The 22,397-nt window shown below is 56.6% G+C and overlaps 3 protein-coding genes across 9 annotated transcripts in view; 1 reads left to right on the top strand and 2 right to left on the bottom strand.

Annotated features, from left to right (window-relative positions):
* The window catches only part of GALNS (galactosamine (N-acetyl)-6-sulfatase), a 47,488-nt gene extending 31,176 nt beyond the window's left edge, over positions 1-16,312 (bottom strand). For 2 of the 4 annotated variants that reach the window (XM_030924904.1, XM_030924903.1), the window contains exons 1-2: positions 16,177-16,312; positions 126-249 (exon numbers count right to left, since the gene is read on the bottom strand). In XM_030924904.1, coding sequence (XP_030780764.1) covers positions 126-249; positions 16,177-16,233 — 181 coding nt within the window. In that variant the 5' untranslated portion in view covers positions 16,234-16,312. Of the gene's footprint in view, positions 1-125; positions 250-399; positions 804-16,176 lie in introns of those variants that run through there. The other 2 variants (XM_010355549.2, XM_030924905.1) reach the window with 2 other exon arrangements.
* Positions 16,313-16,498: 186 nt separating this feature from the next.
* Positions 16,499-20,797, top strand: LOC104655977 (trafficking protein particle complex subunit 2-like protein). Of its 4 annotated transcripts, none has more exons than XM_030925472.1 (5): positions 16,499-16,547; positions 17,978-18,150; positions 19,028-19,115; positions 19,258-19,372; positions 20,598-20,797. In XM_030925472.1, exons 1-5 carry the CDS (start codon positions 16,515-16,517, stop codon positions 20,618-20,620), a joined length of 432 nt encoding a protein of 143 aa, XP_030781332.1. In that variant the 5' UTR covers positions 16,499-16,514; the 3' UTR covers positions 20,621-20,797. The 4 variants fall into 4 exon arrangements, with proteins under 4 accessions (XP_030781332.1, XP_010353850.1, XP_010353849.1 ...); XM_010355548.2 differs by having other exon boundaries at positions 16,503-16,547; positions 19,258-19,337; positions 20,601-20,797; XM_010355547.2 differs by having other exon boundaries at positions 16,503-16,547; positions 19,258-19,337.
* Positions 20,798-21,306: 509 nt separating this feature from the next.
* The window catches only part of LOC104672140 (SH3 domain and tetratricopeptide repeat-containing protein 1-like), a 32,045-nt gene continuing 30,954 nt past the window's right edge, over positions 21,307-22,397 (bottom strand). The window contains 1 exon segment of the mRNA XM_030924436.1: positions 21,307-21,409. Within this exon segment, the coding sequence (XP_030780296.1) occupies positions 21,307-21,409 (103 nt within the window).

Here is a 22,397-nt window from a genome sequence, read left to right as displayed (position 1 = left end):
ACCTGCCACCCTCCCTGGAGTAGACAAGGTTGATGTGGCTGCTCAGAGTCAGGGCTGGAAGGATCCGGGAGGCCTCGGCCTGCTGGGCTCACCCCTTTCTGGGAGTGAGAGCCCCGCTGACTTACATGGTGAGCACAGAGGGTTGGCAGAATAGAAGTTTGGGAAAAGCATCCCTTCGGCAGCCATCCGGTCCAAATTTGGGGTCTCTCTGGAGGGCTCTCCATACACCCCGAGGTCGCCCCATCCCATCTGCAGGGAAGAGCATGGGGAGGAGAAATGAGCACCTTCTGCAGCTGGTGCTTCTGGCTTGGGGAGCTGCCCGTGATGCCAAGAGCGTGTTGGAGACTGTGGGAGCCAGCGCCACCCTGTGCCCCAGCCAGCGGCAGAGCTTGGCCAAGCCCCAGCAGCGCCTGCGCGCGTGCACAATGGGGCCACTCCACGGTCAGCCCACGCTGGCTTTCGCCTCCACTTCTGCTTGGTCCTCACGTGGGGAATGCGTCCGTCTGCCTCCTCCCAGCCTGACACCAGCATCTGCATGCTCACAGGGAGATGGCCTCTAACACGTGCGTCTACTTTCAACATAAATACACACGCCCTCGTATGTCTGTACAAACCTAGATTTCAAAGTCAAGCGGTAACTGTCCCCCAAAAGCCTAGTTACCGTGTGGCCCTGCAGTTTCACGCCGCAATTCCACTCCTAGCTGTACACCCGAGAGACTGAAACTTATGTCCACACACAGACCTGCATACGAGTGTCCAGGGCAGCGCAACTCAGTGGCCAAAAGGCAGGAGCATCCCAAGCGCCCATCAGTGGAGGACAAAGTGTGGCCCGCGTGTACTACAAGGGTGTGGCTGCATTTGGAAGTAAGGTATTTGCAGATGTAGCGAGCTAAGATGAGGTCACGCTGGATGAGCGTGGGCCCTCAGTCCTATGACTGGGAGTTAGAGATGCAGATGTGCAGTAGAGATGCCAGGTGAAGGCCGAGGCCAACACTGGAGTGGTGCAGCCACCAGCCAGGGGACAGCAAGGACCCTCCTCGAGAGACCCAGATGGGGGGGCCTGGCTGACACCTTGATTTTACACTTCTGGCCTCCAGAATCCAGCAAGAATCCATTTCTGCTGTCTGAGGCCACCCGGACTGTGGTAATATGTTATGTCTCGGGACATTCACGCACGTACCACGGCACACCACCCAGCCATCAAAACGAAGGACGTCCCGCACGGTGCACAGCCCTGGAAAGCTTCACGCGAGGGAAGGAAGCAGACACAAGGGCCACACGGGCTGTGATGTGCTCGTGGGAAGCCTCTGGAACAGGCCGGTCCGCAGAGGCAGGAAGTGGCTGAGTGGCTGCCGGGGCTGGGGGTGGGTGCTGGGGAGGGCCTGCTGCTGGGCACAGGTTTCTTCTTGGGGCGGAATGTTCGGAAGCAGGTAGAAGGGACGGAAGCGCCACGCTGTGAATGTACTGAGTGCCGAGTGGCGCACTTCAAGGCGGCTGTCATGCAGGTAGAAGGGACGGAAGCGCCACGCTGTGAATGTACTGAGTGCCGAGTGGCGCACTTCAAGGCGGCTGTCATGCAGGTAGAAGGGACGGAAGCGCCACGCTGTGAATGTACTGAGTGCCGAGTGGCGCACTTCAAGGTGGCTGTCATGCAGGTAGAAGGGACGGCAGCGCCACGCTGGGAATGTACTGAGTGCCGAGTGGCGCACTTCAAGGTGTGGCTGTCATGCAGGTAGAAGGGACGGCAGCGCCACGCTGGGAATGTACTGAGTGCCGAGTGGCGCACTTCAAGGTGTGGCTGTCATGCAGGTAGAAGGGACGGCAGCGCCACGCTGGGAATGTACTGAGTGCCGAGTGGCGCACTTCAAGGCGGCTGTCATGCAGGTAGAAGGGACGGCAGCGCCACGCTGGGAATGTACTGAGTGCCGAGTGGCGCACTTCAAGGCGGCTGTCATGCAGGTAGAAGGGACGGCAGCGCCACGCTGGGAATGTACTGAGTGCCGAGTGGCGCACTTCAAGGCGGCTGTCATGCAGGTAGAAGGGACGGCAGCGCCACGCTGGGAATGTACTGAGTGCCGAGTGGCGCACTTCAAGGCGGCTGTCATGCAGGTAGAAGGGACGGCAGCGCCACGCTGGGAATGTACTGAGTGCCGAGTGGCGCACTTCAAGGCGGCTGTCATGCAGGTAGAAGGGACGGAAGCGCCACGCTGTGAATGTACTGAGTGCCGAGTGGCGCACTTCAAGGTGGCTGTCATGCAGGTAGAAGGGACGGCAGCGCCACGCTGGGAATGTACTGAGTGCCGAGTGGCGCACTTCAAGGTGTGGCTGTCATGCAGGTAGAAGGGACGGCAGCGCCACGCTGGGAATGTACTGAGTGCCGAGTGGCGCACTTCAAGGCGGCTGTCATGCAGGTAGAAGGGACGGCAGCGCCACGCTGGGAATGTACTGAGTGCCGAGTGGCACACTTCAAGGCGGCTGTCATGCAGGTAGAAGGGACGGCAGCGCCACGCTGGGAATGTACTGAGTGCCGAGTGGCGCACTTCAAGGTGTGGCTGTCAAGGTCAATTTGATGCTCTGTGCTTTTTACAATAAAAGCCCCAAGCAGGAGAACGGGTGAGCACAGGGCAGGAAGCACGGAGGCAGGGGGATGCCAGGGGTGATGGTGCCAGCACGGCAAACGCCCACGGCAAACTCCGGGGGTGAGTGGCAGGGCCGGTGTTCACTGAAAAATTCTTCTAACTTCGCAGTGTGTATTGTTGAAAAAAGTGTTTTTAAACAGGCAGTGGGCCTGGACTTTGCTCTAGGAGGAGGGGAGGGCACCACCTGGGGCTTTGGCTCTCCTCGGATCCTCCAGCCGTCTCCCTGAGCACCCACCTCGGCAGGAGCCTGGAGGAAGCCAGCACCGCGAGACCCTCCGCCTGGCCTGTCTCCCTTCCCTAGGGACATATTCCCTCCTGAGGTGCTCCAGGCACCAACCAAGACATCAGTTAAGTGACTGTGCCTGCCTGGGCCCCTGCCCTCTACAGGCCACCTTCAGTAGCTTCCGCAGCACAAACACAACACCTGGGAAAGACACTGCATTCTAAACACAATGACCACGTTCACAGGCCCAGCTGCATTCACCACCACGTTCTCAGGACCAGCTGTATATTTATTTTTGAAACCAATTTGAATGCAAATATAGATATTTAGAGCTGGCATCAGCAAACACATTATGTAAAGGGCCTCACAGCAAATCTTTTCAGCTTTGTGAGCCATATGGGGCCTGTCACAGCCCCTCAGCCCTGCCACAGCCAGCATTCGAGCAGACATGCATGCTCTGTGCCAATAAAACTTTATTCATCAACATCTGAATTTCATATAAGTTTTCATGTCACAAAATACTATTCTTCTAGTTTTTTTGAACAATTTAAAATCATAAAACCCATTCCTGGCTTATGGGTTTAAAAAACAGCAGGTGGTGAGCCAGAAGCAGTGGCTCACATTTGAAATCCCAGCACTTTGGGAGGCCGAGGCGGACCGATCAGGAGGTCAGAAGATCGAGACCATCCTGGCTAACACGGTGAAAACCCGTCTCTACTAAAAATACAAAAAAATTAGCCGGGCGTGGTGGCGGGCGCCTGTAGTCCCAGCTACTCAGGAGGCTGAGACAGGACAATCACTTCAACCCAGCAGGCGGAGCTTGCGGTGAGCCGAGATTGCGCCACTACACTCCAGCCTGGGCGACAGAGCGAGACTCTGTCTCAACAACAACAAAAGCTCAGCAGGTGGGTCCACATTTGACCCACGGGCTGGAGTTGGCCAACCTCTTAGTGAAAGTGCAGCTACCCTATCTTAAAAGGCAATCATGGGGCTGGGCACAGTGGCTCATGCCTGTAATCCTAGTACTTTGGGAGGCCGAGGCAGGCGGATCACAAGGTTAGGGTTCGAGACCAGCCTGGCCAACATGATGAAACCTCGTCTCTACTAAAAATACAAAAATTAGTTGGGCATGGTGGCGGGCACCTGTACCAGCTACTTGGGAGGCTGAGGCAGAAGAATCGCTTCAACCCAGGAGGCGGAGTTTGCAGTGAGCCAAGATTGCGCCCCTGCACTACAGCCTGGGTGACAGAGCAAGACTCTGTCAAAAAAAAAAAGGCACGAATCACTTAAAGCCAGGAGTTTGAGACCAGCCTGGACAACACAGCAAGACTCCACCTCTAAAAAAGAAAAAAACAGCCAGGTGTGGTGGTGTGCACCTGTGGTCCCAACTACTCAGGAGGCTGAGGTAGGAGGATTACTTCAGGCCAGGAGGTTGAGGCTGCAGTGAGCCATGGTCACACCACTGCACTCCAGCCTGGGCAACAGGGTGAGACCCTGTCACTAAAACAAAACAAAACAAAACAAAACAAAACAAAGCAAAAGAAAAGATCATGGCCCAGCAACTCCACTTGTAACAGTTTATCCTAAGGAAATAGTTATGGCTATAACCCATTACGCAAATTTAAAACTGGGTGAGACAGTGGGAACAACAGATTTAGTTAAATAAGTCACCGTTCATCAGTGTTAATGGCTGGAACTGAATCCCCAAAAGTTATACTGAAATCTCAGCCCCAGCGTATCTCAGAACATGACCTTAGAAACAGGGTTGCTGCAGATATGATTAAGATGAGGTCATTAATGTGGGGGCAGACCCTCATCCCATACAACTGCAGTCCTTACAGGAGACAGGGCGAAGGCGGCTGTGTGGCAACAGGGTCAGAGGTGGGAGACACAGCCGTGGGCTCGGGATGGCTGGGGGCCAGCAGAAGCTGCGGGGGAAACAGGGTCCCTTGCAGGTCTCCGAGGGAGTGAGGTCCTGCCCACAACTTGATCTCAGACTTCCAGTCTCCAGACCAGGGGAGAATGCATTTCTGGTTTTTTGTTTTTTGTATTTTTTTTTTGAGACGAAGTCTTGCTCTTGTCCCCCAGGCTGGAGTGCAGTGGCACAATCTTGGCTCACTGCAATCTCCGCCTCCCGGGTTCAGGCGATTCTCCTGCCGCAGCCTCCTGAGTAGCTGGGATTACAGGCACCCTCCACCACGCTCGGCTAATTTTTGTATTTTTTTTTGTAGAGACGGAGTTTCGCCACGTTGGCCAGGCTGGTCTCAAACTCCTGACCTCAGGCAATCTGCCTGCCTCGGCCTCCCAAAGTCTGGGGTTACCGGTGTGAGCACTGTGCCCGGCCTCCCAGAGTCTGGGGTTACCGGTGTGAGCGCTGCGCCCGGCCTCCCAGAGTCTGGGGTTACCGGTGTGAGCGCTGCGCCCGGCCTCCCAAAGTCTGGGGTTATCGGTGTGAGCACCGCGCCCGGCCTCCCGAAGTGCTGGGGTTACCGGTGTGAACGCCGCACCCGGCCGTGCTTCTGTTTCTGTTAAGCTCCCGACCCCTGTGTGTGGTCCCAGGAGGCTCCTGGGATGGGTGAGATGGGGGTGTGGCCAGGGGGTTACTGAGAAGCCCACTTGGTGTGAAAAGACATTCCCGACACCTGGTTGTGTGGACACCTGTGGACACAGCTGGATGGCAGGGAGGGAAAGCCTCTTAGTAGAGCAGTCTCTGCAGCAGCCACGTCCGTCCAGGAGCCGAAGCCTTCAGGAGGAATGCAAACAGCTCTACCTGCAGCTCTGAAGTGCGTTAGCGCCTACACCTATGGTTCTTTTTTTAAATCTCTAAAATACTTTTCTCTTTCGTCGACCAGCCTGGGCAACAAAGTGAGACCCCATCTCTATAAAAAATCAAAAAATTAGCCAGGCATGGTGGCAGGCACCTGTAATCTCAGCTACTTGGGAGGCTGAGGTAGGAGAATCCCCTGAGCTCGGGAGGCGGAGGTTGCAGTAAGCTGAGATTGCACCACCACACTCCAGCCTGAGCGACAGAGACCCAAAAAAACAAAAAAAACTGCCACTTTTCTCCAAATTCACCCCATCCAGCCTCCTCCTGCCACGAGTGGCCCCGGGACTCACCCACAGAGCAGGACTGCCACCCGCATGGACAGCAGGGACCTCGAGGAGGGCAGTACCTGGAGGCCGAGTGGGCCTCACCTGCCCATCTAGGCCTTTGTAAAGTTTCCACCATTTCAAACGACCCCAAGACAGGCTCCACGGGCCCTGGTGCTCAAAGAGCCGGAGGGAGGTTCACTTTGGTGCCTCTACAATTCACCACAACAGGGACCAAACAGAGTCTGATCGTTGATTGTCTAAGGCTGATTTTTACCAAACAAAACAAAACATTAAAAGTGAACTCGGCCGGGCGCAGTGGCTCAAGCCTGTAATTCCAGCACTTTGGGAGGCCGAGACGGGTGGATCACGAGGCCAGGAGATCGAGACCATCCTGGCTAACACAGTGAAACCCTGTCTCTACTAAAAAATACAAAAAAAAAAAAAAAAACTAGCCGGGCGAGGTGGCAGGCCCTTGTAGTCCCAGCTACTCAGGAGGCTGAGGCAGGAGAATGGCGTAAACCCGAGAGGCGGAGCTTGCAGTGAGCCGAGATCGCGCCACTGCACTCCAGCCTGGGCAACAGAGCGAGAATCCGCCTTCAAAAAAAAAAAAAAAAAAAGTGAACTCACTGGAAACTGGAGCTCTCATATGGCGTGTAAGAATGTGACACGTAGCACCTGAGGAAAGGTCTGGCAGCGCCACACGGGTGGCCACGCGGCCCGGCAACACCTCCCCAGCGCACGCCCAGCAGAACTGAAAAGTGTGTCCACGCGGAAACCTGTGCATGAACCAACACCCACAGCAGCTCACTCCCCGGCGGCCGAGCTGAAAACACCCGGATGCCCATCCATGGGTGGAAGCCTTGGCCACACGTGGTCCCTCTGCACAGTGGACCATGACTCAGCCACGAGAAGGAATGGAGTCCTGATGCAGACATGTGTGAAGCCCCGAAATCCCGTGCGAGGGGAAGCCAGACACAAGGCCCACGCACCGTACGATTCCATTCACCTGAAACATCAGAAAAGGCAGATCCTTCGAGACAGAAAGGGGAGCGGGACGGCTAGAGGCTCCAGGGAGCACAAGGGAGTGACCCCCATCAGGGCTGGGGCTTCCTTCCGTGGTGACGAAGATGGTGTGATGATGTGTGGTGGCCGCACGACTCTGAGACCACACTAAAAACAACCCACACACTTTCACCAGTGAATTCCGTATCAGCAAAGCAGCTACAAGAGAAGGAGGAAGCACGGGTGTCCCGGTTTTCTGCAGATGGACTGGGGGCTCCCCTGACACTCCTGGGTCAGGGCCGGTGGGTGTTTGACTCGCTGGGTCCTGGTAAGTCAAAGAACAAGAAGCCTCAGGGCCTGTGTGAAGTGACGGGGTCTAAACAGAGCGGAGGCCTCGCCTGGGCAGGAGCGGCAGCGTGCTGACTGGCGGCAGGAGGGATGGGCACTGGGCCCAGGGACCACGGGAGGACAGCAGGCTGCTCTGGGCGCACGTGAGTGGTTGGACGGACATCCAGGTCTGCATGGTCACACCTTGGTCTTTGTCTGGATGCACTGATCAGCGTCCCTGGTGGATAACAGGCTACGCGGCCCCTGCCTGTAAGGCTCAGCTTGGCAGGGTGACTGCTCCTCGCCTCGGCCCATCCTGATGTGTGGAGTGCCAGAGCAGAGCCAGGTCTGGGCTTTTTCCTCTCAAAGGCCCTCCACGTCTCATGGGACACAGTTCTGTTTGGCCCTTTCAGCTTTGGGTCCCTTTTGAGATGGTTTTTTTTGAGACAGGGTCTCACTCTGACACACACGCTGAAGCACAGCGGCTTGATCTTGGCTCACTGCAACCTCTGCCTTCCGGGCTCAGGTGATCCTCCCACCTCAGCCTCCTGAGTAGCTGGGACTACAGGCACCTGCCACCAGGTCCAGCTAATTTTATTTTATTTTATTTTTTTTGAGATGGAGTCTCACTCTGTCACCCAGGTTGGAGCGCAGTGGCATGGTCTTGGCTCACTGCAACATCCGGCTTTTGGGTTCAAGCAATTCACCTGCCTCAGCCTCCTGAGTAGCTGGAATTACAGGTGCGCACCACCACGCTCACCTAATTTTTGTTTTTGTAGAGACGGGGTTTCACCATGTTGGCCAGGCTGGTCTTGAATTCCTGACCTCAGGTGATCCACCTGCCTTGGCCTCCCAAAGTGCTGGGATTACAGGCGCGAACCACCGTGTCTGGCCAATTTTCTGTATTTTCGACAGAGATGGAGTTTTGCCATGTTGCCCAGGCTGGTCTTGAGTGAACTGAGCTCAAGCAGTCTGCCCGCCTCCACCTCCCAAAGTGCTGAGATCCCAGGCATGAGCCAACACGTCCAGCCCTGAGATGGTTTATTTTGAAGTCACTGAAATGGCTTTTCCATCTGAGGACAACGGAGGCTGGAATGAAAGGAGGCACCTGGAGAGAGGTGTCCCCTGAAGCTATGAGAAAGAAAGGGAGGTGGGAGGAGTGGGGGCAGGACGCCCGCAGAGCTGCTCATGGGCTGAGAAGGGACCTTGGGCTCAGCGGCACACAGTCGCAGTGGGCAAATGTGCCCACGTCAGGGTGAGGTGCATCCCGCTGAGGCAGCAGAAACCCGCAGTGCAGGCCGGGACAACGCAGTTCCCTGAGGCCAGCCTGAGGGGGACCAGCCACACATGCCCAAAGCTCCTTGCCCTCCACCTCCCCGTGTGCAGATTCATCCTCCTAGGTGGCTTCTGCACTTCCTGCCATCTCCAGTCCAGGTGAGAGAGTAGAGAATGGCAGGTAAGCCGGGGGCACAAGGCCTGGGATGGGAGGGAGCAGTATGTTTCACTCGTTACACTGTCTGCCCACGTCCAGGACCACTCCTGGGCTCCCTTCGGGCTGGGAGTGAGGCCGCACATCTGAACACTGGGCACCATGTGCCCGGCCCTCCCTGCAGGCTGCGTCCTGAGGCTTCCCGAGGTGGGGCTGGTCTCCTGAAAAGGTCGGCAGTCAGCAGAGCCTGCATCTGGGTCTGCCTATGCTCACCTGGGTCATTCTCCTACCTGTTCCAGGCCACAAATAACATGGATGGATGCAGCAGAAAATGCTGTAAAGGGAGCGGGCTCCACGCTCATCACTGACTCAGAAAATACTGCAGGGGAGGAGTCCCAGGGCTAGAGGGAGTGGGCTCCACGCTCACCACGGACTCAGAAGATACCGCAAGGGAAGCACTCTCGCTGGGAGGAGTCCCAGGTCTCGGCGGCAGTCCCACTCACTGCCATGACTTACAATGGGGAGGGCATTAGCCAGGGGAAAAGGCATGGGCAGGGCCAGGGAGACCAGGTGCAGCCTGGAACCTTCCCCAAGCCGGAGCCTTACAGACGCTCGGGCTGCAAGTACAGGTGCCAGATGCTGACGGGGAAGCTGTGTGAGCGAGACTCAGTTCCCAGGGCTTTTGCCTGAGCTGGCGGTGTGACCCCCTCTGCCTGGCACTCTTGATGCCCAGGAGGAGGGTGCTGGGCATAAATCGTGGTGTCTGCGAAAACAGTGCGGCAAGGTGAGCTGCTCGTAGCAGCGAACAGCAGGGGGACCTCCTGTTCCCAGATGCCAGCCGAGGGCAACCTCCCACACATGGGCCTTCTGAGGACAGCGTCCCAGGCTGCTGGGCCAGCTCTCATCTGCTGACCCCATTCTTCCATTATTTATCGGCAGCTTTCTCGGCTATGAAAAGCAGACATGGACAGCCTCCCTGCAGTGAGCAGGTGACCATGTGAACATCTAGAACCCCCACAGCACACCATGGGCGGGAACCACCTTTCTTCTCCCCCTTAGAAGTCCTAAAAGGGCAGGATACAGTGGCTCTTGTCTGTAATCCCAACACTTTGGGAGGCTGAGGGGGGAGGATCACTTGAGCTCAGGAATTTGAGACCAACCTGGGTCTCACCGACAGACACTATCACTAAAGAAAACCTTTTTCTTAATTAGCCGGGCGTGGGGATTCTGTTCCAAGATGGCCAACAGGAACAGCTCTGGTCTGCAGTTCCCAGCGTGATCGACGCACAAGACGGTGATTTCTGCATTTCCAACTGAGGTACTGGGTTCATCATTTTGGGACTGGTTGGACAGTGGGTGCAGCCCACATAGGGCAAGCCGAAGCAGGGCGGGGACATCGCCTCACCCAGGAAGTGCAAGGGGTTGGGGGATTTCCCTTTCCTAGCCAAGGGAAGCCGTGACAAACTGTACCTGGAAAATCAGGACACTCCCACCCAAATACTGTGCTTTTCCAACGGTCTTAGCAAACGACCCACCAGGAGATTATAGCCTGTGCCTGGCTCGGCAGGTCCCACGCCCATGGAGCCTTGCTCACTGCTAGCGCAGTCTGAGATGGACCTGCAAGGCGGCAGCCTGGCAGCGGGAGGGGCTTCTGCCATTGCTGAGGCTTCGGTAGGTAAACAAAGCGGCAGGGGAAGCTCGAACTGGGCGGAGCCCACCACAGCTCTGCAAGGCCAGCTACCTCTGTAGACCCCACCTCTACAGGCAGGGCATAGCTAAACAAAAGGCAGCAGAAACTAAAACTTCTGCAGACTTAAACGTCCCGTCTGACAGCTCTGAAGAGAGCAGTGGTTCTCCCAGCACAGTGTTTGAGCTCTGAAAACGGACAGACTGCCTCCTCAAGTGGGTCCCTGTCCCCCGTGTAGCCTAACTGGGAGAAACCTCCCAGCAGGGGCTGACTGACACCTCATACATCCGGGTGCCCCTCTGGGACGAAGCTTCCAGAGGAAGGATCAGGCAGCAATATTTACTGTTCTGCAATATTTGCTGTTCTGCAGCCTCCGCTGGTGATACCCAGGCAAACAGGGTCTGGCATGGACCTCCAGCAAACTCCATCAGACCTGCAGCTGAGGGACCTGACTCTTAGAAGGAAAACTAGCCAACAGAAAGGAATCGTATCAACATCAACAAAAAGGACATCTACACCAAAACCCCATCTGTAGATCACCAGCATCAAAGACCAAAGGTAGATAAAACCACAAAGATGGGAAGAATCCAGAGCAGAAAAGCTGAAAATTCTAAAAATCGGAGCAACTCTTCTCCAAAGGATCGCAGCTCCTCGCCAGCAACGGAACACAGCTGGATGGAGAATGACTTTGACGAGCTGACAGGAGCAGGCTTCAGAAGGTAATAACAAACTTCTCTGAGCTACAGGGGGATGTTTGAACCCACCGCAAGGAAGCTAAAAACCTTCAAAAAAGATCGGACGAATGGCTAACTAGAATAAACAGTGTAGAGAAGACCTTAAATGACCTGACGGAGCTGAAAACTGTGGCGCGAGAACTATGTGACGCATGCATAAACTTCAATAGCCAATTCAATCAAGTGGAAGAAAGGGTATCAGTGATTGAAGATCAAATTAATTAACAGGGTGTGGTGATGGGCGGCTATAATCCCAGCTACTCAGGAGGCTGAGGCAGAGAGAATTGCTTGAGCCCAGTAGTTTCAGGCTGCAGTGAGCTGTGATCGAGCTACTACACTTCAGCCTGGGTGACAGAGTCAGACCTTGTCTTAAAAAAAAAAGTCCTGGCCAGGTGCGGTGGCTCAAGCCTGTAATCCCAGCACTTTGGGAGGCCGAGACGGGCGGATCACGAGGTCAGGAGATCGAGCCCATCCTGGCTAACATGGTGAAACCCCGTCTCTACTAAAAAAGTACAAAAAAAAAAAAAAAAAAAAAAAAAAAAACTAGCCGGGCATGGTGGTGAGCGCCTGTAGTCCCAGCTACTCGGGAGGCTGAGGCAGGAGAATGGCGTAAACCCGGGAGGCGGAGCTTGCAGTGAGCTGAGATCCGGTCACAGCACTCCAGCCCGGGCGACAGAGCGAGACTCTGTCTCAAAAAAAAAAAAAAAAAGTCCTGGCTGGGTGCAGTGGCTCACGTCTGTAATCCCAGCACTTTGGGAGGCTGAGGAGGGAGGATCACCTGAGATCAGGAGTTCGAGACAAGCCTGGCCAATATGGTGAAACCCCCAACTGTACTAAAAATACAAAAATTAGGTAGGCACAGTGGTGGGAGCCTGTAGTCCCAGCTACTTGGGAGGCTGAGGCAGGAGAACTGCTTGAACCTGGGAGACAGAGGTTGCAGTGAGCTGAGATCATACCACTGCAATCCAGCCTGGGTGACAGAGTGAGACTCCATCTCAAAAAAAAAAAAAAAAAAAAAAAAAAAAACAGTCCTAAAAGCCCCCAAATGATTGTCCATGTTCAGTGAGCACAGCTGTGAGCCATGGATCAGTATCCTTAAGAATTTCAGAGTTTTGGCCGGGCACGGTGGCTCAAGCCTGTAATCCCAGCACTTTGGGAGGCCGAGACGGGCGGATCACGAGGTCAGGAGATCGAGACCATCCTGGCTAACACGGTGAAACCCCGTCTCTACTAAAAATACAAAAAACTAGCCGGGCGACGTGGCGGCGCCTGTAGTCCCAGCTACCCGGGAGGCTGAGACAGGAGAATGGCGTGAACCCGGGAGGCAGAGCTTGCAGTGAGCTGAGATCCGGCCACAGCACTCCAGCCTGGGTGACAGAGCGAGACTCCGTCTCAAAAAAAAAAAAAAAAAAAAAAAAAAAGAATTTCAGAGTTTTAAGAAACAAAGATTCCATTCCTACGGGTTGCTATGGGATTATGATGAAGATAAGCATACCAGTGCTTGTCTGTCTCAAACAAGGGGCGCTGAGCAGCCCTCCCCCGGCTCTGGCGGCTCAACAAGGCTGCTGTGGCAACCGGAGCTGGCCTGGGTGGCCCTGACTCTCCACTTCCTCTGTGGTCAGGGCTGACCCTTCTTAACCCTATTTTCCAAATAAGGAGTGGAGACGCAGAGCGCGGCTGGCCCTGGGAGGCAGGAGCTGTGTGTGGGCCGGAGCGGAGGTTGTCACTAGGTCTCACCTGTCTCCAAGGCCCCAGCAACCCTGGAGAGCAGAGTGGGCCATGCAGGTTTCGTCGCTCCCGCAGCAAGGTGCCCAGGGTGCTGAGAAGCCAGGCCATGCCAGACCGTGGGCCAGTGAAAGGCCAGGGAAGGGCCGTCCTGGGGAGTGCAGCTGGACCTGTCCTCGCCCTGGTCGGCTCAGCTCCCCTGGACAGGTGGGGGCTCCTGTCAGCTGCTCTCATCCCTGAGTCCCAGCCTCATCCCTGAGTCCCAGCCTCATCCCTGAGTCCCAGCCTCCCATTCTGGCCCCGACGCAGGGGGCAGTGGTACTCTGCCGGGTCAGTGTGACCAGTTGGAGAGTGGCTTCTGGCCATGAGGTGTGCAATAAGCTAGTTTTGGGGACACTGCTTTTCTCAAACTGCACTTGCTCAGATGAAAATGGGGTCCAGGCCCCCCACTGCCCAGACACAGAGGACTGGATAGGGGGAGACTGGGCTGGAGGCAGCTGGTCCATGGAGGGCCATGCTCCAAAATCTGAACCTGAGAGACGCACACTAGGTTGTGCGGGCCCAGGGCTGTGGGTCACTAAACGATCCCATGTCATTCCAGAGCCCAAATGACCTGTTGCAGGTTCAGACAACAGCGCCCTGGCAGAAACAACTGGTCTACAGCACAGGGAGAGGTGTGGACAGGGCTGCAGAGGAAGCCCTGGACTCCGAGGAGAGAACACAGCCCATGAGGACTCCCTTGCACCCTGGGCCACGTCAGGGCACTCGGGCTTCACTCGAGCTTCTGTGGCTCTCACTTGCCAGCATCCCTGCCCCATCCTGGTAGCTGCACCATGGGCCCTTCAGGGAACCCCCTCTCTGCTAGGTCCAGGCAGATGAGATGATCGGGGCAGTCTCCCTTCTGGGGTAGGCCCGAGGCTCCAAGGCCTGGGCTGGACAGGTCAGCATGCGCCCCTCCCCCAGTGTGCTTGGCACAGGGCTGAAACCCACATCAGGCTCACATGACTCAGGGGCAGAGCCAACTTCCCACTGGGTCTGCTGACTGCAGGGGGTGACTTGGAGTTGCCTAGGACCATCACAGGCTGAGTGAGGATGTGCCAGTTCAGAGACAGCTGAGCCACGAAAGGGGAAACTCGCCAGGCAGCCTGACCTGTTGAGTCAGGAGGGCCAAGGAATTCCCACTTTTGCTTGTCACTTTGACTTCATTTTCTGCTGTCTGCATCACAAAGTTCTAGCAAGTACACCTACTGGCCACCACAGAGCTCCTCTGGGGTTCTTTAGGCGTCAGCTGCCAAAGGACCCCACAAACCACATGGAGGAGGCCACAGGACAGGTCCTCAGGTGGGCGCGGCTTCCCCTGTCACGCTGGTAGCCACACCCCACTCCTGTACCGCCTGAACCCTTGCTGTCCTATGGAAACACAGGGTGAGTCCAAACGCAATTCCGCATTTACCAGGAGCCACGTTATAAAAGCAGAAGTAGGTGAAATGCAAACTTAACTTTATTAACCCAACACATCCAAAAGATTATTTCAACAAGTCTTCTACATAAAAAATTATTCATGAGCTGCCCCGCCTCACACAACCCTTTGTCCTCTGAGAAAGTCAGGAAAGGCAGAGGCTGAACAGGGAGGCTTCACCCACAGGGTCCAGCTCACCCAAGGAAGCTGTGCTGGCCCCAAGGGACTTACACAATGAAAAGATGAACTTCTGAAACAAAGTATCTACACTAGCCCAGAGAACTTAAAAAGTGAAAGGATGAAATTCTGAAACAAAGTAACTTTAGGACGCAGATAGCACTCAGTACTAAGAAAGACCTGGCTACTACGGTCAGCACAGGGACCCCTGGGGGCTGGAGAGCGGGCTCTGGAAAGCACTCACTGCACACACATAGACATATGAGATGGAAAAGGGGCTGCCCAGGGCTGAGGGCTGTCACCTCTGGGTGGGGAAATTATGGATGGTGTCTGTTATCTTTTCAGGTATATCTTTATGCTAAAAAACCATTAATTTAATAAAATTGTTAAGTGAGATATTTTACATTCTTTTTTTGTACTAAGTTTTCTAAATCTGTGTATTTTACACGACCAGCACCTCCCAATTCCGACAGCCACAACCGCCCAGCCCCTGCGTGCGGCCCGTGGCCCCCACTGGTCAGCACAGGTGGATCTGAAGGCCCCTGTCAGGGTCTCTGCTGGTCTGCAGCCAGCACACAGGGGCTGAGCGGCATTGACGGCCCAAAACTGTCCCGAACTCAGTGTCGTCCCAGTCCTCACACACCACATGAGCACAGCAGGACAGCTGTGACCCCTCCCCCAGGGGAGGCGGCTGAGGCTCAAGAATGGAAGTGACCCCCCAGCTTGGAGACAGTAGAGTTTGAACCCAAGTGTGTCTGGGGTCCTGCACGGTGACCCGTGGCCCAGGCAGACTCATTACTGAATCTCCAGGTGGCTCCCACAAGGAGTTAGGGAAGGAGGCCTCCAGGCCGGCTCTGTGACCCCTGACCCCGCACCTGCCCACCAGGGGACATTCCAGCCTTTCGGGACACCTGAGCTTTGCTCAGCGTCCTCCAGGGGACAAAGGCAGCCCTCAGGTAAGACTGGAGCCCAGCAGGGGGACCCGGAGGCCTGAGATAGCGGGAGTGATTCCCAGGGCGACGCAGCTCTCAGGCAGCGCGGCAGGAGCAGCCCCTTCCTCCCTTTGAGGCGGCCACGCTGCGCGCCCATCTTCCCAACAGCAGAGGGCGGGAAAGGTCAGACCGGGGAGGCAGGGCCCGGCAGTACGCCGGTCACCCACCTGCGAGGGAGGTCGCTGGCCGGTCACGCAGCACAGTGGCAGCGCGGGTGGTGCCTGGTGACCGACGAGACCCCACGGCCACTCCCCGCGGGGCCTCCCCCTCCCCGCACGGGGATATCCCCCTTCCCCTCCTTCTCCCCGCGCGGGGCCGCCCCCTACCCCTCCCCCCACCACGCCCGCCCCTCCCCTCCCCTCCCCCCCCACGCCCGCCCTCCCCCTCCCCTCCCCCCCCACCCCTCCCCTCCCCCCCACGCCCGCCCCTCCCTCCCCCCCACGCCCGCCCCTACGCTCCCCCCACGCCCGCCCCTCCCCTCCCCCCACCACGCCCCTCCCCTCCCCTCCCCCCACCACGCCCGCCCCTCCCCTCCCCCCACCCACGCCCGCCCCTCCCCTCCCCCCACCACGCCCGCCCCTCCCCTCCCCCACGCCCGCCCCTCCCCTCCCCCCACCCACGCCCGCCCCTCCCCTCCCCCCCCGCGACCCCCGCCCCCCGGCCCTGCCCGTCCCACCGCCCGCACTCACGTCGTCCATGAGCAGAAGCAGGATGTTGGGGGGCTGCGGGGCGCCCGAGGCCCCCATCCCCCCGGCGCTCAGCACCAGTAACAGCCGCCACCACCACCTCGTCGCCGCGACAAACCGCCGCCATGGCAACCACCCGAGCCGCAGAGCCCGAGCCAGCGAGCCGACCCAGCGAGCGTCGCCGGCCCTTCCGGCTGGGCTTCGGGGCGGGGCCTGGACGGCCTCGTGACCAGTGGGGCGGGGCCAGAAGCCAGCTACGAGACGGGCGGGGCGGGGCTTGCGGGGCTGCGTGACCAGCGGCGGGTCACGTGATGCGACGCGCCGGCGCCGGGCCTCCCAAGATGGCGGTGTGCATCGCGGTGATCGCTAAAGAGGTGCGTACGCCGCGGCGCAGGGCGTCCGGGCCCGCACATCCTCGTCTCTTCCGCTCTCTTTCTCTTTCCTGGGCCTAGAAGGCGCCTTAGGAAATGGGACCTGGAGGAGGCCTTCGCCGAGCTCCAGGGGTCAGGGGCTTCGCGGTGGACGAGCCACCCGGCAGACCCTGAGCTCCCCAGCTCCGCGCTTGCCCGTCCCGCTGCTGAACGCACCCCTCGGCGCCCCAGGTCTCCTCCCCGTCAGGATCCACCGGAAGCCTAGGTGGTCCGGGGCACTGCCTCCGTCCTCAGTAGGTTCTGCCGGTTCTCTCATCCAGCGCTGGCTTCCCGCGTACCGCCCTTCTGCCAGTCTCCCAGGAGCCGAGTTAAAAACAAATCGGATCCTGTCACGCCTCTGCCTGAGACCTGTGCGGTGGCTTCTCGTTGCCTTAGGATGCTGTCTGAATAACCTGGTCTGGTATCCTTTCCCCCCATAACCCTTGGCACCCTCCGCTCCAGCCAAACAATTCTGCAGCTCCCTGGACATGCTTTGCCCTCTCACCTCTGGGCCTTTGCAACCCGGAACACCTCTTCCCAGCTCCCACCCTCTTTACTGGCCCACATACATTTCTTCTGGAAAGCATTTTCTGAAGGCTGAGACTGAGCTGGGTGCCTGTCCACACTGTGCTCCTGCTGCATGGAGCCTTCATTTCCTAGCCAGGGTCTCCCCTGAGACCACTCTGGAGGCCGCTCCCTGCTGGGCAGTGGCTGCTGCTAAGCTTCTCATGGGCTTCCCTCCTGGCCACAGATGATCATTTGCTTGTTTGTGGGTTTATTGACTAAGGTATCATGTAGCCCCATGAGGGTAGCGAGGACTCTTGTTCATTGCATTTCTGCAGGACCCAGTGCTGAATAGACACAGGGTAAACGGTGGTGTGTGAGAGCCCAAGAAAGCAGGTGTTAATTTTGGGCTTAGGAAGCTGTTAATTCTGGGTTTACGATGGTCAGAAATGAGAAATGAAGGGAATTTGTAGCTGAGTCTTGAAGGGTTTAGTAAAAGGGTCACTGTCAAGGTGAAGAAAAGCCAGTATTTAAGATGCTGTATTTGGGTGACCCATGCAGAGCCAGAGGTGGGCTGAGGCAGAGTGGCCTCCAGGAAAAGGTGAGAGGCCTGCCCGGGTGCCAGGCTTGATCGTCAGGCTGTGCTTAGGCCCATTTTTCTGAGTTGTCTTTTCTGGCCACCCTACTGCTGCTGCTTTGCAAACAACACATAAATCTTCTCAGGTTAGGTGGGATCCCCTGAAGGCAGTGCCCACTGCGGCCTGGAGAAGGAAGCAGTGGGCCTTAGAGAATGGGAATGCATGCCCGGGTGGCTGAAGGTCACGGCTCTGCAGCGCAGTTCAGAGCTGGTGGCATCTTGTCCTTTCAGTCGCCGTCACCCTTTCTTGCAGAATTACCCCCTCTACATTCGCAGCAGCCCCACGGAGAACGAGCTGAAGTTCCACTACATGGTGCACACATCTCTGGACGTGGTGGATGAGAAGATCTCCGCAATGGGCAAGGCCCTGGTCGACCAGAGGGAGCTGTACCTGGGCCTGCTTTACCCCACGGAGGACTACAAGGTGTATCTTTCACGGCAGGGTGTGTTTCAGGGAGTACCTACAATTGCAGGATGTACTTTAGGATCAGATAGCTTGAAACCTTTGAGAAGAAAGAAAAAGAGGTGAGAGTTTTTGGCCAGTCAGGGAATTAGGGATGCCTGAGGTGAATGAAGGCCTCTAACTCTTCTCTCTCTTTCACTGGAAGAATCATTTGGGAAAAGCAAGGTTAGAATGCCCTGTAGAATGTTTTGGTTTGCACGTGTCTGTTGTCTGGTTTGCAGAGGAACTGGGACACTTCTGCTTTGTACCTGCAAGGATTTCTTTCCGTGCTTTTCAGGGGGAGCCACCACCTTTGAGCAGGGGATAATGGTTTCATTTATTTTGTTAGGCCTTGCCTCGTACGTCACTAGACACTCTCCTCTAGTCCCTTGGGACAAATCACTTGAGGCCATGGAGTTCAAAGACCTTCCCAAAAGCGGTAATGTAGCTTGTCCATGGTGACATTTGCTGGTAGCCACTATTTTACAAAATAATGTGGCCTCTAGAGAGGGGATCTGCCTTGTTCACGAAGCCTCTGCTTTTGCAGTTAATTTTCTGGGCCAGGCATTGATTCATAAAGAGGGTGAGGTGATCCAGACAGACTCAGAGTCTAGGAGTTTCGGCTCTTGGAGTGTGAACTGGGTAAGGCTTGGCTGCCTGCCCCTTGCTTCTCCCGCAAACACCAGACGTCGCCCTAGCGAAGTATTTAGGCTTGCACCCAGCACGGTCACTGCAGGACCAGCCCAGCCTGGGCATTTCCTGTGATTCAAGGTTGCCACGTTTCTCCAAAGGGAGGGCCCGCAGAGGGTCCTCTGCCGGCAGTCCCTGTGTTAAGAGTGCCTTCCTTAACCAACTGTGCAGATACGGCTACGTCACCAACTCCAAGGTGAAGTTTGTCATGGTGGTGGATTCCTCCAACACAGCCCTTCGAGACAACGAAATTCGCAGCGTAGGTCGGGGGGTTAGAAGGCCATGCCCGAGTGGGTGTTTTGTTTTTCCTTTTTGACTTTGTTTTGAAATGCTGAGAAACCAAAAATCTGGCCCTGGCTGTGTGTACCTGGCAATGTCACAGTTTGCTGGGTCTTTTTCAGATGTTCCGGAAGCTACACAACTCCTACACGGACGTGATGTGCAACCCCTTCTACAACCCGGGGGACCGCATCCAGTCCAGGTGGGCCCTACTTCCTGTGTCCGCATCCAGTCCAGGTGGGCTGTACTTTCTGTGTCTTGCTCCCTTCTCTCTGTAGGACCTGCCTTGCCATTTCGGTTGCCAAAATGCAACCATTTGGAAAACAAGGGAGGAAAGGTCTTTTTAAGCTATGAGCACCATCCCCCTAAAACCCCTAGGGCAGAGGTTTTAAAGCCACAAAGCCCTGTTTTTCCACACCAACTCTTACACAGATCTCCAGCGCGTAAAGTGGATAGAGTGTGTGTGGTGCGGAGAGCGGAGCTTGCCCATTTGGCTTCCCAGGTGTGCCCAGTGGGTACCTGGGGTACCTGCAGGACTCAGGGCCAAGCACATGGGCAGTGGCTTTCAGGGATCACACATCCTCTTGTCACTACCTGATGAATTTTTTTTTTTTTTTTTTTTATTGAGACAGAGTCTGGCTCTGTTGCCCAGGCTGGAGTGCAGTGGCCGGATCTCATCTCACTGCAAGCTCCGCCTCCCGGGTTTACGCCTTTCTTCTGCCTCAGCCTCCCAAGTAGCTGGGACTACAGGCGCCCGCCACCTCGCCCGGCTAGTTTTTTGTATTTTTTAGTAGAGACGGGGTTTCACCGTGTTAGCCAGGATGGTCTCGATCTCCTGACCTCGTGATCTGCTCGTCTCGGCTTCCCACTACCTGATCTTTTATGTTGAATTTGAACAGTCAGGAACCTGGTTTGCAGGCATCTTCCGAATGGCCCACAAAGTAAACAGACTTAACTTTTGAATGGCATGAGGGAAATGTGGGGTCCACGCCTACACTCCAGACTTGGTTCCAGCGAGTCCCCAGTCCCAAGACATAATTCCTTGTGGTTGGCAAGAGGACGCCGCAGTGACCCCAGCCAGGCCCTTCCCTCCACCGGGGCTCTGTCTTGGGGCCATCCTGGGTCCTGGATGGGAGCAGGCAGGCGAACGTCCATGCAGTCTTGCCTCCTGGGCTGCACAGGCCTGTCCTTGCCACACCACTATCCTGCCTGCCCATGGTGCTCCCTCCTCCACCCGTTCCTGGGGCCTTGGGAGACTGCACAGGGAACTTGGAGGCAGCAGATGGGTTCTCAGTGCCTGGTGGGGCGGGACTCCTGTCCTGGCCTCTCAGCTGAGTTCACGTTTCTGGACCCTGGAGAAGGCCCTGAGCATCCTGTGGACGGAGCCCTGCTGCCCTGCCTGTCTCCGTGAGCAGAGAGGTGGAGGGCCTGGCTTTCCTCTGAGTGGGTCTGTTTCTCTTAGCAGGGCCTTTGATAACATGGTGACGTCCATGATGATACAGGTGTGCTGAATGAGCTGTGCCGCCAGCCATCGCTGAGGATCCCACGCGTGACCGTGGCGGCCATTGGTCCGTTCTCATCGCCTCTTCCTGATTGGGACACCTGGGACTTTCAGGGCAGGCAGCTGTGCATGTTGTCTCAACTAAAGGTCTTGTGAGATGAGATTTGGCTTTTTCCTTCCGTGTCAGCCAAGGATTTAACTAAGAAGAATTCAACTAAGAACTTTCAGGGGTGTGGGCAGAGGTTTGGGATTAGATGGTGCAGGAAGCCTGTCCCCAGTTGTCGCGAAGGGGCAGAGGCAGGGGCGCCTGGAGCCAAGAGTTCCTGAGCCTGCAGGACCTGTGACTATATGGGTCGCCCATTGGCTGAACAGGTGGACTGGTCTGGAGGGGGCGGCCTCCTGAGCCCAGAACCAGCCTAGGATCTAGGGGCAAAAGGGGAGCCGGCAAGGCTTCCCACAGGGGAGGGCCCTCCCCTTTCTGGACTTGGCCTCCATTCTTTGCATCTGGCCCAACATCTAGACTCAGCCCGGCCTGAAAAGAACCCTTGTGAGACCTGGGAACCCTCCTGGCCCCGTGGCGTTGGCTCAGCTGTAGCCCTCATCCTAAACCCCGGAGTGCAGACTGGAGGCCCCCCTTCTGCCTGTTGCTGCTGAGGGGTTGGGTGCTGTGTCACTTGATGACATGGCTGACTACCACCCAGGGCAGCGGCCAAGCCCATAGTGGTGTCAGTGCCGCCGGCATCCTTGGGGTCCAGCGGTCGAGGCTCAGCCAGCTGAGGAGACCCCCCCCAGAGCTGGTTCCAGGACTGGAGAGTTTCTCAAGTACCTTGAAGACCCCAGGAGCCCCTGCAGCAGGAAAGGCTGTAAGGGGGTCAGCCTGGGGCAGACACAGGGAGGGGAACTTTCTCATTACATATTTGCCTTTTCATCCCATCTAGTAAGTACAGTGTTAATTTTATAAATTATAGAAGAAGAGATCAGCCAGGAGCGTGTGTGCAAACCGCGTGCCCCAGGCCTCCCCCGCCCCAGGGTGAATTGGAAGTTCTGGCGTGGGCCAAGGCGCACCAGGCAGCTGGTCTGGGTGCATGTGGGCCACAGGCCACCCTCACAGGGTTAAATCTTGAACAAGAGCCTCATGTTTGTTAGAAGGTGGGACCCCAGCCCAAGCACCTAGCACCTCCCCACTGCAGCCCAGTGTGAAATCTTTGCCTTTTAGTGGGGATCGCTCCTGCCTGAGTCCTGGCTGTGGTGGGGACTCTGCACGTTGCTAACCCAGCATCCATTCTTCCTCCCTACTAACAGAACTCCGGTGCCTCTGCACAGTTCTGACAGTGGGCAGATGAGAACCATGTCCTGGCCTTCCTCGCAGCCTGGGGTGCAGCTGTGGCATGGAGGTGGGTGGTGCTGGGAGAGACTTGCAGGGAAGCTCCTGTGAAGGGGGCTCAGCTGCCACGTGCAGGGCCCTTCCCCTTTGCCTTCTTCCTGCCTGGAACATGGATGTGATGGCTGGTGCTGGGACAGCTGTCCTGAGAGCATGAGGGAAGAGTCACACCCTGAGGATGGTGGAGCTGATGCACAACGCAGGAAGGACCCTGGGCCTTTGCTGACACAGAACGCGGGAAGGACCCTGGGCCTTTGGTGTGACGTACCAGCCCCGGACTACTTAAGTTCAGCTTTTTTTAAATGTGAGAAAATAAACGCACCCCTCTCTGGTTTAAAGCAGTGCTATTTGGGTTTTCTGTTAGGTGTAGCCAGACCCAC

Source organism: Rhinopithecus roxellana, chromosome 20 (genome assembly GCF_007565055.1).
Source record: "Rhinopithecus roxellana isolate Shanxi Qingling chromosome 20, ASM756505v1, whole genome shotgun sequence".
NCBI classification, from domain to species: domain Eukaryota; kingdom Metazoa; phylum Chordata; class Mammalia; order Primates; family Cercopithecidae; genus Rhinopithecus; species Rhinopithecus roxellana.
Note: the sequence above shows the minus strand (reverse complement) of the source record. Positions and strands in the feature narration are given on the sequence as shown.

Bases quoted from the DNA above. Each gene is read 5' to 3' on its own strand.
- LOC104655977 (XM_030925472.1), top strand. From the start codon at position 16,515: ATGGCGGTGTGCATCGCGGTGATCGCTAAAGAG. The intron at 18,151-19,027 runs GTATCTTTCACG...CCAACTGTGCAG, and splicing joins CCCACGGAGGACTACAAGGT to ATACGGCTACGTCACCAACT. The intron at 19,116-19,257 runs GTAGGTCGGGGG...GGTCTTTTTCAG, and splicing joins GAGACAACGAAATTCGCAGC to ATGTTCCGGAAGCTACACAA.